General features: G+C 37.3%; 1 protein-coding gene across 1 annotated transcript in view; it reads left to right on the top strand.

Moving 5' to 3' along the window:
- The window catches only part of PLCXD3 (phosphatidylinositol-specific phospholipase C, X domain containing 3), a 307,803-nt gene extending 297,838 nt beyond the window's left edge, over positions 1 to 9,965 (top strand). Inside the window, exon 3 of the mRNA XM_006889554.1 lies at positions 9,812 to 9,965. Coding sequence (XP_006889616.1) covers positions 9,812 to 9,965 — 154 coding nt within the window. The remainder of the gene's footprint in view (positions 1 to 9,811) is intronic.
- Positions 9,966 to 16,065: the final 6,100 nt, after the last annotated feature.

Here is a 16,065-nt window from a genome sequence, read left to right as displayed (position 1 = left end):
TCTTTCTCCCTCTCTCCCTGTCTCCCTCTCTCTCTCTCCTTCCTCCCTTCTCACCCTTCTCTCCCTCCCTCCCCTCCCTCTCTACCTCTCTCCACAGCCCCTCATGTTGCCCTTGCTGCTGCTGTTCATGATACTGATCAACTGAAAACCATGTGTGTGCAGTTGAGACAGCTGGAGAGCACGTCTGTCCAGCTCCCCCCATTTCCCACCCAGAAGAATGCTAAAGCAATGAATAGAAAAGCCATTTTTCAAAGTTCTCACACCACAGGTGCTAGCTCACTGTGTCCTACAAGGTATAAGGCATTCAACCATTTTGCAATGTTGTGTACCATCGAGGCAGAATTAACCCATAGCTCCTGTGGATTTTCAGAGGCAGTAATCACACAGGTGAAGATTGCCCATTCTTCTTCTGCAGAGCAGCTGGCAGGTTCAAACCACTTGCCTTTGGGATTGTAGCACAGAGTCTTACCACTAAATTGCATTGTTGTTGTCATGTGCCATTGAGTCACCTGCAACACATAGTGACCCTAGGTACAACAGCGCTAAACTCTGCTCTATCCTCTGTCAATCTTATTGTCTCTGGTATATCATTACACCAGTCACTGAATCAACCCATCTCATTGAGGGTCTTCCTCTCTTGTGCTGTCCCTTCACACTCCCAAGCATGACATCCCTCTCCAAGGACTGATCTCTCCTTGTAACATGTCCAAAATAAGTTAGACAAAGCTTCAGAATCCTTGCCTCCAAGGAGTAGCCTTTTTTCACTCTCCCTAGGATGAACCTGATTGTTCTTTTAGCAGTTCGTGGTATAGTCAATACTCTTTTCCAGTACAACAGCTCAAAGGCATCAATTATCTTTCTATCATCCCTAGATATTGTCCAGCTCTCTGATGCATAGCACATAATTGCAAAGATGATGCCCTGGATTAGGCACACCTTAGTCTTCAGACCGACATTGTCGCTCTTCAGTACTCTGGAGAGGTCACTTACAGCAGATTTTCCCAATACAATTTGTCCTTTGATTTCCTGGCTGCTGGTACCAAGAGTATTGATTGTGGAGCCAAGCAAACTAAAGCTGGTAATAATCTCAATCTCTTCACCATCTATCATGATGAAATTGCATTAACACTAGAACAATTTTTCCAATTCACTTTGTCATGCATTAGCTCTGGTGAAATAATCTGTAGAGTTGCGCTGCTAACTCAAAGGCTGTGTATCTCTAGTGTTTATAATCAATCAGCAGCTCTGAGGGAGAAAAGAATGGCATGCTCAAACCCTTGCAATTTACAGCTTTTTAAACCCCATGGAACCATACCAATGGTAGTGAATTTAAGTTTCAATTCTGAGTCATGCATTAAATAAAACCAGGGGCCTACAGTTAATCTTTATCATGTATTCTCATTGTACCTAAGCAGGTAAAAATGAGTTCTTGCAGGTGGAGAGAGAATTAAGACATTTTCCTTTTTATGTAAAAAATAAACAAATTAGACATAGACAAATAAATAATGTATGTATTTGTAGTATCGCAATTTCACTGAGGAAAAGGAAGTTTAGGAAAAGAAATGTTTTAAAAGGCTGCTTAGAGGAGCAATAATGGTCTTGTTTAAGGTTAAGAAATTATATTCTAAATAATTACTGTTTTCAGTATCACTTGCTAGTTTTTATCCAAAACATTGAATGTTTTTGTTTAACGTTAATTCTTCTTAAGACTGAGCATTTGAGATTTGACTCCACTTTATTGCTTGTTTTGCCTTCGAGATTATATTGACTTTAGGAAAAACATGTCTGAATAGAAAAGAATTATTCCCTTGACTTCAAAAAATAGAATTTTGAGTATAAAATTCATATTTCATCTGAGATCTAGACACTATTCTAATAACATGATCCATGAATCCTCAAAGCAATCATTTTGCGGAGAAACAAAGATGATAACTCAGACTTTTCTTCCAGTGGCTTTCCTTGGCATTATCAGTTGTTAGGTTCCATTGAATTAAGGATGACTCAAACTCATAGCGACTCTTTGAACAACAGATTTGAACCTTACTCCATCTTATGCCATCCTCATGATTTCTATCATGTTCGAGCTCACAGTGGTAGGCACTGTGTCAGTCCATCTCCTGGACTGTCTTCCTCCCTTTTATTGACCTTCTACCTTTCCCAGCATGATGTCTAAGGAACTGGTTCTTCCTAAAAATATGCTCCCCAAAAGGGAGAAGTTTCACCATCCTTGCCTCTTAGGAGCACAGTGCTTGGACTTTCTTCAAGATAAATTTATTTGTTTTTCTGACAGTCCAAGGAATATTCAATACTCTTTGCCAAAACCACAATTCAAAGGCATCAGTTAGTGTTTTGTCAACCTTATTTATTGTCCAACTTTCAGAAGCATAGAAAGAATTGAAAATATCATGACTTGGATCAGGCAAACTTTAGTCTTTAAATTGACGGAATTGCTCTTTAGAGTTTTGAAGAGCTCATTCATAGCATATTTCTCCACTGCGAGATAGCTTTTTATTTCTTAACTGCTGCTACCATGGATGTTAATTGTGGACCCAAGTCAAAAGAAATTGTTGACAACTTCCGTTTTCTCCATCAATTATGATTTGCTTATTGGTCCAGTGGTAATCTAAAAGAACAGATATATCTTGAGAGGTGCAGCCAGTGTACTCTTTGGAGGCAGTAATGCTGAGACTTTGCCTCATATACTTTAGACATATTGCTAGGAAGGGCTGTTCCTTGGAGAGGGACATGATGCTTGGAAGCGTGGAGGGGGGACAAAGGAGAGGAAGACCCTCAACCAGGTGGACTGATGCAGTAACTGCTGCAGTGAGCTATTGTGTGTTGAAGTGTGAGGATGGAACAGAATAGAACAGGGTTCAGATCTTTCGTTCATAGTGTCACTATGAGTTGTACTCAACTAACAATAACAACAATAACCATTGGTGATGATGTTTGTTTTATTGATGCTTTATATATGTAACCAATATTGAAGTTTATAGTCTTTGACCTTTTGCAGCGAGTGTTTCAAGTCTTCTTCTCTTTCTATGAGTAAGGCTGTGTCCTCTGAATAACGCAGATTGTTGATAAGTCTTTTTCTCATCCTGATGCTATGTTTTTCTTCATATAGTCCTACTTCTTGAGCGATTTGCTATGCATAGATACTGAATAGGTAAGGAAAAAGAATGCAATGATGACAGATGCCTTTTCTGATTTTAATCCATGCAGTATTCTTGTATTTTATTTGGACAGCTACTTCTTGGTCTATGTATAGGTTTTGCATAAGTATATTAAGTGTTGTGGAATTTCCATTATTCTCAATGTTAGTCGTAATTTTCAATAATCCATACAATCAAATACCTTTGCATAGTTAATGAAACAAAAGTAAACATCTTTCTGCTATTCTCTACTTTCAGCCAAGATTTGTCTGATATCAATCATGATATCCTTTGTGCAAGGGCCTCTCCTTAATCTAGCTCGAATTTTTGGCCGTTCCTTGTCAGTGAAATGTTCCAGCCATTATTAAATTATCTTCAGCATGATTTTATTTGCATGTGATATTAGTGATATTATTTGATAATTTCCACATTCTATTCTATCCTCTTTTTTTTTATAAGAGCAAATATGAATCTCTTCTAGTTAGCTGGTTAGCGTATTTGTGGCAGCGACCAGTAAACACATTAGGGTTGCATCTGTTTCCTGAAGCACTTCCATTGGTATTCCATCCATTCCTGGCAGATTATTTTGGGAAAATTACTTCAGTGCGGTTTTGAACTTCTTCCTTCAGTACTATTATTCTTTATCAGATTCTACCTCCTGAAAGGTAAAGTGCTAACCAATTCTTTTTGGTACAATTCCTATGTGTAGTCCTTCCATCTTCTTTTAACTCTTCTAAGATCATTGAAAAAAAATTTTGCAAGATTATTCAGTATTGCAATTTGAGACTTGAATTTGTTCTTCAGTTCTTTCAGTTTCAAAAATGCTGAGCCTATTCTTCTCTTTTGGTTTTCTAACTCCACTTTCTTTTCATATTTCATTCTCATATTTTGCTTTATCTTATCTAGCTGCCTTTTGAAGTCTTCTATTCAGTTCTCTTCAGTATTCCTCACCCCATATTTTGGCTTCTTTATATTCCAATACAAATATGAGAGTCAATTCTGTCATCCGTTTTGGTCATTTCTTTCTCCCATGTCTTTGTATGAGTTGTTGTTGTTAAGTACCATGAAGTTGAATATGACTCACAGCAATCCTAAGAAAAACAGATCTGAACCTTGTCCTATCCTGTGCCATCCTTACAATCTCTGACACACTCAAGTCTATTGTTGCAGTCACTGTGTCAATCACTTGGTTGAAGGTCTTCCTTTTTAACCAACCTGCCACTTTTCCAACCAAGATGTCCCTCCAAGGAATAACCTTTCTTAGCAGCGTGACCAAAGTATATGCAAAGAAGTTTCATCTTTGTCTCCAAAGATCACTCTGGCTACACCTTCTCCAATACATATCTGTTTATTCTCATGGCAGTCCAAGTACTTTTCTCCAATACCCTAGTTCAAAGGTGTCAATTGTGAGTTAGTTAGTTCGACTAAATCCATGATGGAGCTCCGCTGGTGTGATTCACAGGGGTTTGTGCTGCTGACTCAAAGGCAGCACCTCTCTGGTGGTTCGAATTCACCAGTGGTCTCCTCCCATGTGATCTACAGCATGCTGAAAACTTACCTGAAGTTCTACGCCATGTAGGCTGCAACTTGACGGCAATGAAAAAAGAAAAATGGCCAAAATGGCTAAGCACTCAGCTACTAACCGAAGGGGTGGAAGCTCAAATACAGCCAAAGACTTACAAAAGAACACCCTGCAGGTCTAATTCCAAAGGTGACAACCACTGAGAACTCAACGCAGCAGTCTTACTCTAAAACACATAGGTTTGACATGAGTTGGAGCCAATTCAAAAGCTACTAGTTTGATTCTGTTTGGGAGGGCATTTAGAAGCTATTTGGGTGAAGATTGTGGCTTGGATATAAGAAATGTGACTACCTTGGTACCTCCTACAATCTAGTAGCCTATATATCAGGGTACCAGTTACTCACTTGAGATCACTACAAAATCCACATTGGGTTCAACATCACTCTTAACCCAACCCACACCATTTCTCATTTCTTAGAATGAGGCTATCTGTTGAACAAGTCTTCCCAAAATTACGCTGTTTACTCTGTCCTTTAGAAAGAGCGACCACTTTTTCTAAAGTGTATACGTCTGAAATTACGGGATAATAGCGGACATAGATCTTAGGTGATTAATTTTATAATGCACAATGTATAATAATGAATGTATGAAGTACAATGTGAATGGGGAAAATATATTTTAAAAAAGAAAAAAAGACACTGCAAATTTTAGGAATGACCTTCTGCCAAGTGTCATTGCATTCACAAGAGAACTGTTTATATACTGTAGCACATCCAAAAGAGAAAGTCGTGAGGGCCAGGCACTGTGTATGCATTGTCACAGCATCTTTCTTTCTAATGAACTTAAATAGACTTGTGTTTTCTCCCGGGGATCTAGGATTTTCATTTTAAGACAGAATTATCTTCCAAAACCATTTCTATGAGGACCAGATTTCTACACCTGCCAAATCTCTTCTATTTTCTAAAAACAATGGGTCTTTTAGATCCATAATATTCTATTTTAGAAGTAAATGGATAGAACATTCACTATTTGTGTCTTGTTCAAAAATGTACATGCAGGAAAATAAGGACTATGATTTGTAAAGTAATCCCAGAGAGTTAGTGTAGCCTAAGGCAGGTGATCTGGATTTGCCTGGAAATGTTGTGCATGTATAGACTTGAAATATTTTCTATGATTAGGAAAATACATATATATATATATATATATATATATAATCACTCTATGCTTCAAACTCCTTCATATTTTTTAAACTTTAAGGAGTTGTGGCTTACTTTTTTCATTCATTATCAAGAAATGATACTCTTATGATTTTCCTCTTACTTCTATGCCTACTCTTTTTTCTAAACCATCCATTATGTGCTGCAGATCTCCAGGTGCTCTGTTCTCTTCCCCCTCCACAAACTATTTCCAGATGATCTTATCCACTCTATCTAGATCCAACAATTCTTCATCTGTGATGGCTTCAGACCAACTCTTTGTTCTGAATATCAAATCTGCACTTAGTTACCACTTGGATCTCAACTCCTATGTCCCAAGATCATCTCAAAATCAATGTATGGTAAACTTAATGCCCTACCTACTAGGAAAAGTTTATCATCAGTGTTTCTAAGATTAGCAATTGTTATCAATCAATCACTAGAAATATTGGTCTTCTAGATTTTCAACATCCTTCTTTCCTTCTCTAAACCTAGTCTGACTAAGTATAGTCAAGCTACCTTTGTCTCTGTCTAAACTATTTCAATTAGCTGTAGATTTCACATGAGCACAATTAACTGTTATGGGATTACCGTTCTTTTCCATATTAGCCATAATTTGTTATGATTCACATAGTCAAATGCCTTTCATAGTCAATAAGCATAGACATTCTTTACTTTCACTCAAGATCCACCTGATAGCAGCAATGATATCTCTGGTGTCACCACCTCTTCTGAATTCTGCTGGATCTTCTGGCAGTTCCCTATCTATGTACTGTCCTAGTCATTTTTTTTTTATGATCTTCAGAAGTATTTTGCTGGCATGTGATGTTGAGGATATTTTTCAATAGTTTCCACACTATGTTGTATTACTTTTCTTATCCCTTATGAAAAGATTTTCTTGAAGAAAGCAAAATGACCTTACAATGACAAGGAAGAAGGAAAAGACCAAATAGATGTCAGGAGACTTTGAGACTTGCACTAGAACATAAGCACACGAAAACAAAGGAAGAAATAGTAGTGCAAAAGAGCTGAGCAGAAGATTTTAAAGGGAAGCACAAGGAAATAAACAAGGTACTATAATTAAATAGTTAAAGATACAGAGTTAGAACATAAAAAAAGGAAGAACAAAAGTGGCATTTTTTAAGCTAAAATGACTGAAGAACAAATTCAAGACTTGAGTTACAAAAATGAAGAACTCTGAGGAAAAATTTTGAATGATGCAGGAAACATCCACGGAAGTGTAAGGAGTATTTAGAGTACTCAAAAGGAATTAGCTGATACTGAACCATTCAAGGAAGTAGCATATGATCAAGAACCACAAGTAACTAAGGATGAAGTTAAAGTTGCACTGAAGGCATTGGCAAAAACAAGGCCATAGAAAATGATAGAATGCTAACAAAGGTCTTTCAACAATCAGATATAACCCTATATGTGCTTACTATCATATGTCAGGAAATTTGGAGAGCAGATACATGGCTAATTGACTTGAATATATCTATATTCATTCTCATTTCAAGAAAAGGTGATCCAACAGAATGTTGAGATTAGCAAACAACATCATTAATGTCATATGCAAGTGAAATACTGCTGAAAATAATTTTCAAAATACCTGCAACAATAAATAAACAAATTGCTTCCTTTACATCTGAAAGACGATAAATAGGGAAGATCAAAAAAAGAATAGGTTGCTTCTGAATTGTGATACTGGCAAAGAGTATCGAACATACCATGGGCTGCCAAAAGAACTGACCTGTCTGTCTTTGGGGAATTGCAACCAAGATGCTCCTTAGACTCAGGGATAGTGAAACTTTATTTTACAACTTTAGGCATGTTGTCAGGCAGATTCAGTCTTTGGAAAAAGACAACATGATTGGAAATGAGGAAAAGATAGGATGATCCTATGTAGATAGATTATCACAGTAACTTTGATGATGAGTCGAACATGCTAGATATCATGGAGATGGTGCTTTATAAGCCATGGTTTATATCTGTTGATTATTGGATCACAAGGAGTTGTAGTTGACTAGTTAACACCTAACAACAACAATTACATCACAGCACTCCTTGACTCCAGATTCTCCCAAGGATCCTTGCACTTAGCTCAAAGTCCTTGCACTGGCCTACAGAGCTCTATAGCATCTCCTCCTTCCTTTCCTCCTATGACTTCCTTTGTATTAACTTTTCCATGTTTTTTAAAGCCTATACATGCTGTTCCCTTAGGACCATGCATTAGCTGGAATGCATTTCCCCAGATACTCATGTGACTAACTTTCTTCCTGTTTTGCTCTTATACCTCTTGTTAATGAAGTTAACTAGTTGTTGTTGCTAGGCTCCAGGAAGTACGACCCATAGCGATCCCATGAACAAGAGATCTGAACCCTGTCCTATCCTGTGCCTTCTCAACACTTTCTGACACACTAGAGCCCGTTGCAGCAGTTACTGTGTGCAGTCACTGTGTTAGTCCATCTAGTTGAGAGTCTTCCTCTCCTTTGCCAACCTTCCACTTCTCAAGTATGATGCCCCTCTTCAAGGAATAGCCTCTCCTAGCAACATGATGAAAGTATGTAAGGTGAAGTTTTATCATCCTTGCCTCCAAAGAGCCCTCTGGATGCACCTTCTCTAAGACATATCTGTCTGTTCTTTTGGTAGTCTAGGAGATATTTAGCACTCCTCTCTAACATCACAGTCCAAAGGCATCAATTATTCTTCTCATATCCTTATTCACTTTCCAGCTCTCAGATGCATAGAAGTGGTTGGAAAGACCATATCCTGTATCCACAAGGTGACATCATTGCTCCTCTATAATTTTAGACTGGTCCCAGACTGCAGTGCAACCACCTAAACCACCTTTTAAAAATATAAGCCAGCAGCACTCCTCCCCACCTGCATGCTCTTAATTCTCCTTTTTCAATTTCATTTTAATGCCACTTATTCTACCTGTCAAAATATATCATTTGCTTACAATCATCATTTGTGTCTATCTCTCCTTATTAGAATGTATAGCTCATAAGGCTACTGCTACTGCTGATTTTGTCAGCACGGGTCACTGAAATTTTTCAAGTATCTAAAATGATGAGTTCTGGTGGTGTAGTTGCTAGGAAGCTGTGCTACTAACCCAAAAGCATCTGCAGCTCCTTGGGACAAAGATGGGCAATCTCTTCCTGTGGGATTTATACCCTCCAAAACCCAACAGGAGGGTCAGCTGTGAGTTGGTTCCAATTCTATGGAAATGATAATGGTGACTGGCACATAGTAGGTAAATGTAAAGGTAAAGGTAAAGTTAAAGGTAAATGTGCATAAATTAAATGTGCTTGAAGGGGAAAAACTCTGATTATACTATACTAAAATATCATCCTTTCCCACTCACCTACAACCAAAACATGAGCTGTTTGTAAGGTGAAGATTGATGCCTTTACATCTATTTATAGTTTGAAGCAAAGTTCTTGAAAACAGTGAGTTAATAAAAAGTGTCTGTTGGTGTAGGCCTTAGTAAATTGGGTTAGCTCCGCTAATCTGAAGACCACAGGTCTCCAGTGGTTTGGATTCACCAGTGGCTCTGAGGGAGACAGGCAGTGTCTATGCTGTGTGATTTACAGCCTCATAAACCCACTGGGGTTGCTATGTGTCACAACCACATCTACCACAGTGAGTTTTAAGGGTCTTTGAAGTGCATGTTACTCCACAATAACCCATCATATTAGTGCAAAATCATTATTTTCTTTGTGAAGAACCTTTACTATAGATTATTAGAGCATTTGATAAATGAGGCCTAATATGGACCAATTCGATGAATACTTGCTCTGCTGAGTATGTGGAAGTTAAGACTTTACCGTTGTCTGTTTGTCATTTTCTGCCCCTTTTGTTTCTATAAAGGGAACAGTGTAGAATTTGGAAAATGGCATCTTTTCCTCTAAAATTTCTCTTTTTCTTTTCCTTCTCAGAGCTCTTCCTGCCATGATGCAGTGGGTCCGCACGCAGAAGCCAGGAGAGAGTGGCATCAATATTGTCACTGCCGATTTTGTAGAACTTGGTGACTTTATAAGCACTGTCATAAAGCTCAACTATGTCTTCGATGAAGGAGAAGCCAACACTTGATAGTACCATTAAGAGTGTTCATGAATAAGATAGAGATGACTCATTGTATTAGATGTATTATCTATGAACATGCTGATCTTCCTATTCCACTGAGTCTCTGAGGGATTTAGAGCTGGTAGTGGGTGGGAAAAGGGGGAAATAATTGTTTCCAGTGTCTACGGTCATAACTTGCATTACTATAAATATTTAATTTCCCGTTTGGTGAGCAAAATCTGTTTCTAGTGTTAGGAATTAAAAAAAAAAATACTAGTGAATTTTTCCCCCAAAATTAGTCTTTGTATCGTATAATTCATGAGTGTTTACTTGTGTTTTCTGGTTTCAGTCTGGGGCTCGTACAATATCTATAGTCTCCTAATGCAGCTACCCATGCCTACTTTTGTGCACTCTTTTTGATCACTTGCTTTATGGGAATCAAAACAATAGAATGCCTGCCACAAAGTGTATTACATTGTTGTGCTCAAATTCATTTGCTTTGTGGGACTTAGTAAAATATTCTGTACTCATCTGTAATTGGGAAATCTTAGTCTAACTTTTGATCATAGGAAACGTGTGTCAAGTCAGTTCCCAGCGCCAGTAAGATTAGAGGCCATAATCATTGATTTTGTGTTATATGAAGAGTAGTGTTTCACAGTAGTTCTATTTAAGGCAGCTAATAATATAAAAACTTTTTTTGGATGAACTATTAGTGCCAACCCCAGAGGAAAAGAGACAAATGGTGGCAGATTCAAGATGGACACAGATTTGCCTTTTGATATTGACCTGCAAATGCAAAATGCATTTGATAAATTATAACAAGTGGGTTAAAATTCAAAAAACTCTGAAAGGAACTCTTATAAAAACTCTCCTAATAATTCTCTTGATTTAACAAAGAGGGGAAAAATAAAGGAAAGTAGAGGGGAATCAAGGAAAGATGGAAATGAAAGCCTGTGCAATCTCATCTACTGAACTGAGATTTCCAAATACATGATTTTGGAAATTAACAGATTTAAGGAATGTGTTCCAAAACAAAGCTCCAATTCAAATTTTGAACTTTAAAGGAAGAATCAGGAAGGACATAAAAAAGTTAAAAAAGGAGTTGGGCCATGATCTAATGTATAAAATCTCAAGGGCCCATCTAGCATTCTTAGGGCTTCTTGTGATACCTGTGGTCTGAGTCACCTTGGTAAATACTGGCAGTGAGTAATCACTTCTAAGTTCTTTCCATTTTTTTAGGTGGAATTAAGACAGAGGCAAATGTTTTGACTGTAAGTTTCCGTGACCTAACATTTGATAGTTCAGGTTTAAGGGGGGAAAGTACTTTCCAGCTTTGCTTTCTCCTTGGCATTTGTGAATTTTACAACTCTAAAATAATCTACAAAATAGCCCTTGTTTTTGTGTCTTATAAGATTATTATGGAGAATTCGGTGAAAATCTATATAATTCTCTGAAAATCTTTAAGTGCTGTATTATTTTCTGTTTAGAAATCAACACTTCTTTGTGGTTTCCCCAAATAGTACAAATCCATGCAAAATGGGAACAGAGAGAAATAGAAGCATGCTACCATTTTAATTAATTTAAATGTGAATCATAGATTTCAATCATTTATCACTACATAAGGAAGTTGGTTTCAAGATTATAAATACTCATTATCAGAAAATAACATTTACTGGCAACTCTCAGAAGAATAGAATATATTTTATATTTAGGGTAATGTTTTATGGTGAGCAATGGCTAGGACCATGTGGGAGGCAATACCCATAAGTGTATTAGCCATGTGTGTATGTCTTGCTATGCGCCGTCTAACGAAATCTATCTACTCCTGTCAAGGCACAGAGACGCAAAAGCCCTGAAACAAGTGCAGGCAAACACAGATCTAAGAATAATTCTTCTTTTCAATTTAACATATTGATATTATTAAATTTTAGCATTGAAACCCTTAAAAATGTGTATAAAAAGTGATCAGAAAATGGAGTTATTGTATTAATTCCCCCCTTTTAAAAAAAACTATTTTAAGTTAATCCTTGTTTTACAAAATACGGTCCTTTTCCTTCCTCTCCTTCACGTTTAGAGTTCTATTGGCTTTCCCTTTCTTTTACCTGCTTTATGTGTAAAACGGAATTCATGTCCTTCTAGTGAATTATAGAATTATTGAATAATTATAGAATTCATGAAATTTATGCCCTGTGATCTTCGGGAAGATTTCCTCTCTAACTTCCTGTTCGTTATTCCTCCCTCGAGAGGATCCTTAGACAAGTACACTTGTAATGACACAGTGATGTAACTTACGGATAAGACACCAAACACATCTTTCAGTGTATTTATGAAAAATGAATAAAAATAGAGATAACTATGTTGTATTTTCTTGACTTGAGATGCTTCTTTATAGTCTTTGCATAGAGTTGATTTTGTTCTATTTGCCCTTTGGGTGCTGGAATAAAACCAAACATCCTGCAGCATTAGATAAATAGTGTAGTTTCTTGGAGAAGATTTTTCTTTCTATTGAGGATATGAATGAAGAAAACTGGTTAGACACAGGTACTTTCAAACCAATGTTGTGGTCTCTGTATATTGGTATACAATAAGTATGTGGCAAGCAATGAGAGTCAATGGATTTGCCTTAATTTCTAAAGGAAAGAAAAAGTAGACATGAGTCCTCTAGCTAGTACGGGAGATTCATTAGGAGAAACTTCATAGGAAGCAAAATGAAGAGAGGGTACCAGTGGCGTCCTCTGTCCCTTGACCTGCCCTGCAACACAATTAAGGAGGTTGGCAGAGCACATCAGAAGGCCAAGGGGGTGGCAATCAAATAACATCCCCTTCGTCTTAACCAATCATTTTCTCTATGGAGAACATGGAACACAAGGGCTACAAACAGGTCTCAAGGTAGTAGGAGATATATCTTGGTGCACTCCTAGTTTCTTACTAAGACTTTTGTCATGAGCTCTGCAAGGCAGAATAAGATAGCAGGACCAGATTTAACTTTTACTCAGTCCATAGAAGACGGTCCAAAGGGTGAGTGGTGAGGGAATATATGCAGAGTAGCACCTTCAGTTTTGCTTTCTTGTCTATAATTTTAAGGAGTCCTCATGGCCCAGTAGTTAAAGCAGCTCTGCTTCTAACCAAAAGTTTGACAGTTCAAATCTACCAGCCACTCGCTTCTCAGGAGGAAGACGTGGCAATCTGCTTTCACCGATAAGGTAGGTCCACTCTGTTCTATAGGGTTATTATGAGTTGAATTAGACTAACTGGCAGGAGTTTTAGTTTTTCATTTGTGATTTTGATGGACTTATGGGATAAAAATTTCTCATGCCATGATAATTTATGTCTCCCTTATTAATATACACTAATATACATTGCAAAGAATGAGGAGGCATCTTTTAAAAGCCTTAGGATATTCTATATAATGACCTCAAATTTCACTTTCAGCCATACTGGGAAACTTGCTTTTCATGGAGAGTTGTTTAATAGTGAATGTATCAGGGCATACAGTGTTTGGCATGTGTATACGTGTATACACACACAGCCACATATCATGCTTATCACACACACATGCACACACACACACACACACACACACACTTCAAGTCTAAACCTTACTTCAATTCCTCAACCTGATATTACTGCCATATTCACTTTTACAATCTGTAATTCCTATATTATTAGGCAAAAATAGATCTCAAATAACCTAAATATTTAAGATTGAAAGAACAAGGTCCTGAGAAATCAGAAAAGCCTCATAAAAATCTGTCAATTTTCCTTAAAGCTGGATAATCTAAGACGTATGTAATCTAAATTACAAACAAACAGGCATCTTGTATGTGCTTTGAGGTTCTGACATATTCTAGCGAGAGCGACCTGGTCAGGTTCTCCCTTAGTAGGGTTCCAGATTGGAAAGTTGCAAGTCTCAGGAAATGCATGTTTTATGAGTTTTCAGTTCTATTTTGTAGAGCCAAGGGCATCATCTTCTATGTTTTGGTTGCTCATCCATATGATAGTTCCATGAGTGGAGTGTTTGCAGTTTGACTAGCAAATGGGAAATCACACAGTGTCCCTCAGGTTTGTGCTAAACGAGGTCTTCAAGAGCATTTTCTTTCAGAGCACTTTCGTCTTTTCAGTGCGATCTCAGTGACACTATGGTGTAGTTGCTGTATTTGCCATAACTTACTACTGGCTCCTCTACTACAGACAGTTTTAGATAATTCTCTAGCTTGTTTGTTTTCCCAATAATAAAATGTTCTGTAAAATGTGTTGATCTGGTCTGTTGAAAAAAAATGTGTAATTTTTATTTCATTTGTGATATAGTTTTGTAGATATTAGATCTCAGTGTGCAGCTGTACGAGTCAAAAGTTTGTGCTTGTATATGGTCCATGTGTGTAAGTGTACTGTATCTTAGCAAAAATCAAACTTATCCTAAAGAAAAAGGGCATGATGTGACCAGCCTTAATCCATTGCATTTTGTTTTGTTGTGACAATTTGTGTTTAAAATTCAGCGACATTTAAGTTATTTTCTTTTTCATTTTATGAGGTATGCACTTTAAAATGCACCTGAGCTCCTACAAGCTCAGGAGCCTCCCATGGCTCTCAAGATTAATGTAGAACTTCCGTTCACTGATTAGCTTTGCTACCATACAGATAGACTACATTCACATCTGTGTCCAACAGCAATAGAACCAATTCACCTCTGTTATTCTTGCACACATTGAACTCATTTCCCTTACGGTGATGTTTTCCATGGGAAAAGTGTTTCACTGAAACATTACATTTTTCAGCATTACAATTTTCTCATATTAGATAAATTACTTTGTCTCTGTGGAAGTCTCCTAAAGCCTGTAAATATTAGTTGGCTCCAACACAGTTGCTCTCTTGTTTAACTCTTTCAAACCCTTTAGTGTCTGTCCAGCATTTTAAACACATGATTGATCTGAAGACCTGCCTAAAACCGTATCTGAAACAAAGTTTCTACAATCATCCTTGGTCCTGAGATCTGGACATGAAATATCAATTTTCCTTCTGCTCTAACAACAATGTTCTCTCTTACTATTATTGCCTTTCATTCTTAAGGCTGATAGATAAAATTAAAAAAATGTCAAGTTAAATTTCACTCTGATACAATATTACTGTCTTTTTATTAATTTTGGTTTTAGTGTACTTATGCCCCAAATACTGCATGAGGTAAACAAACAAAGTAATGATTTAATTTAAAATTCAGATATAACTGAGTGACCTTTTATATTTATGTATGTATTTGTTCTAAATATGGCAGTTCTATTCATAATGTTCTTTCTCCTTTTCTAACTAGCTTGCCTATACAAGGTAATATCCCAATTCCCTCCTAGCATCAGTAGTCTTTATGAAGGAAAAGGGTAATTCAGTTCGGATCTCACAAATGCTTTATGAAGGACCAACTCAGAGATGGTATAAAAAGAAAAGTACCTTTATAAAGCTCAGGGTAGTCTCTTCAGAATTTTCCGTCATGGTGCATTTCAGCGTCCACACATTGCCCTTCACTGTAGCACTCCTCAGTAACTGGGAAAGTGCAGACTACATACCTACACCTAGAAAATGTACCTGAAAGGTAGTAGTACCTTCTAAGCCAGTACTACCACTCTTAAATTATTTTTTTTTCCTTTCAGAGGGGTAGAAAATTAATCCATTTTACCCTCTTAATACCAAGACACAAATTTTCTTTTTTATCTAATTAAAACTGGTCATTTGTGGGAGTAAAGAAATAGGAAAAAACTCTTTTGAATTAAGAGGTAGGAAGAATCTAGGTATACCCCCAGCCTTGGATGTCTCTTCAAGAGACTGGGTGAAAATTGGGCAGCAGCAGGGAAGTATAGTATATGGACCCTGATATTTGACGTTGGCACCTGACAAGAGAGAATTCCCCAATGGAAATTACAGCGACTAGCATTCTTCCTGAGGAACTGGAAAATCATGAAGGGTCAGGGTGAGATCTAAAGCTATTTCCTATGATGATTTGCAGTTTCCAAACACTTTTGTTTCCAACAGTGAGTCCCTGACGTAGTCTGAATGTGGATGGAGTTTAAACCATTCCGGTAGCTCCCTCTTCTCATAAAGTTCCTCACAGTAGCGTTTCTACCCCATGACCTGCCTGCTC

The sequence above is a fragment of the Elephantulus edwardii genome, unplaced genomic scaffold, assembly GCF_000299155.1.
Source record: "Elephantulus edwardii isolate Elephantulus edwardi_28Jun2011 unplaced genomic scaffold, EleEdw1.0 scaffold00079, whole genome shotgun sequence".
NCBI classification, from domain to species: Eukaryota; Metazoa; Chordata; class Mammalia; order Macroscelidea; family Macroscelididae; genus Elephantulus; species Elephantulus edwardii.
The sequence above is the reverse complement of the archived record's forward strand: the minus strand, read 5'-3'. Positions and strand labels throughout refer to the sequence as shown.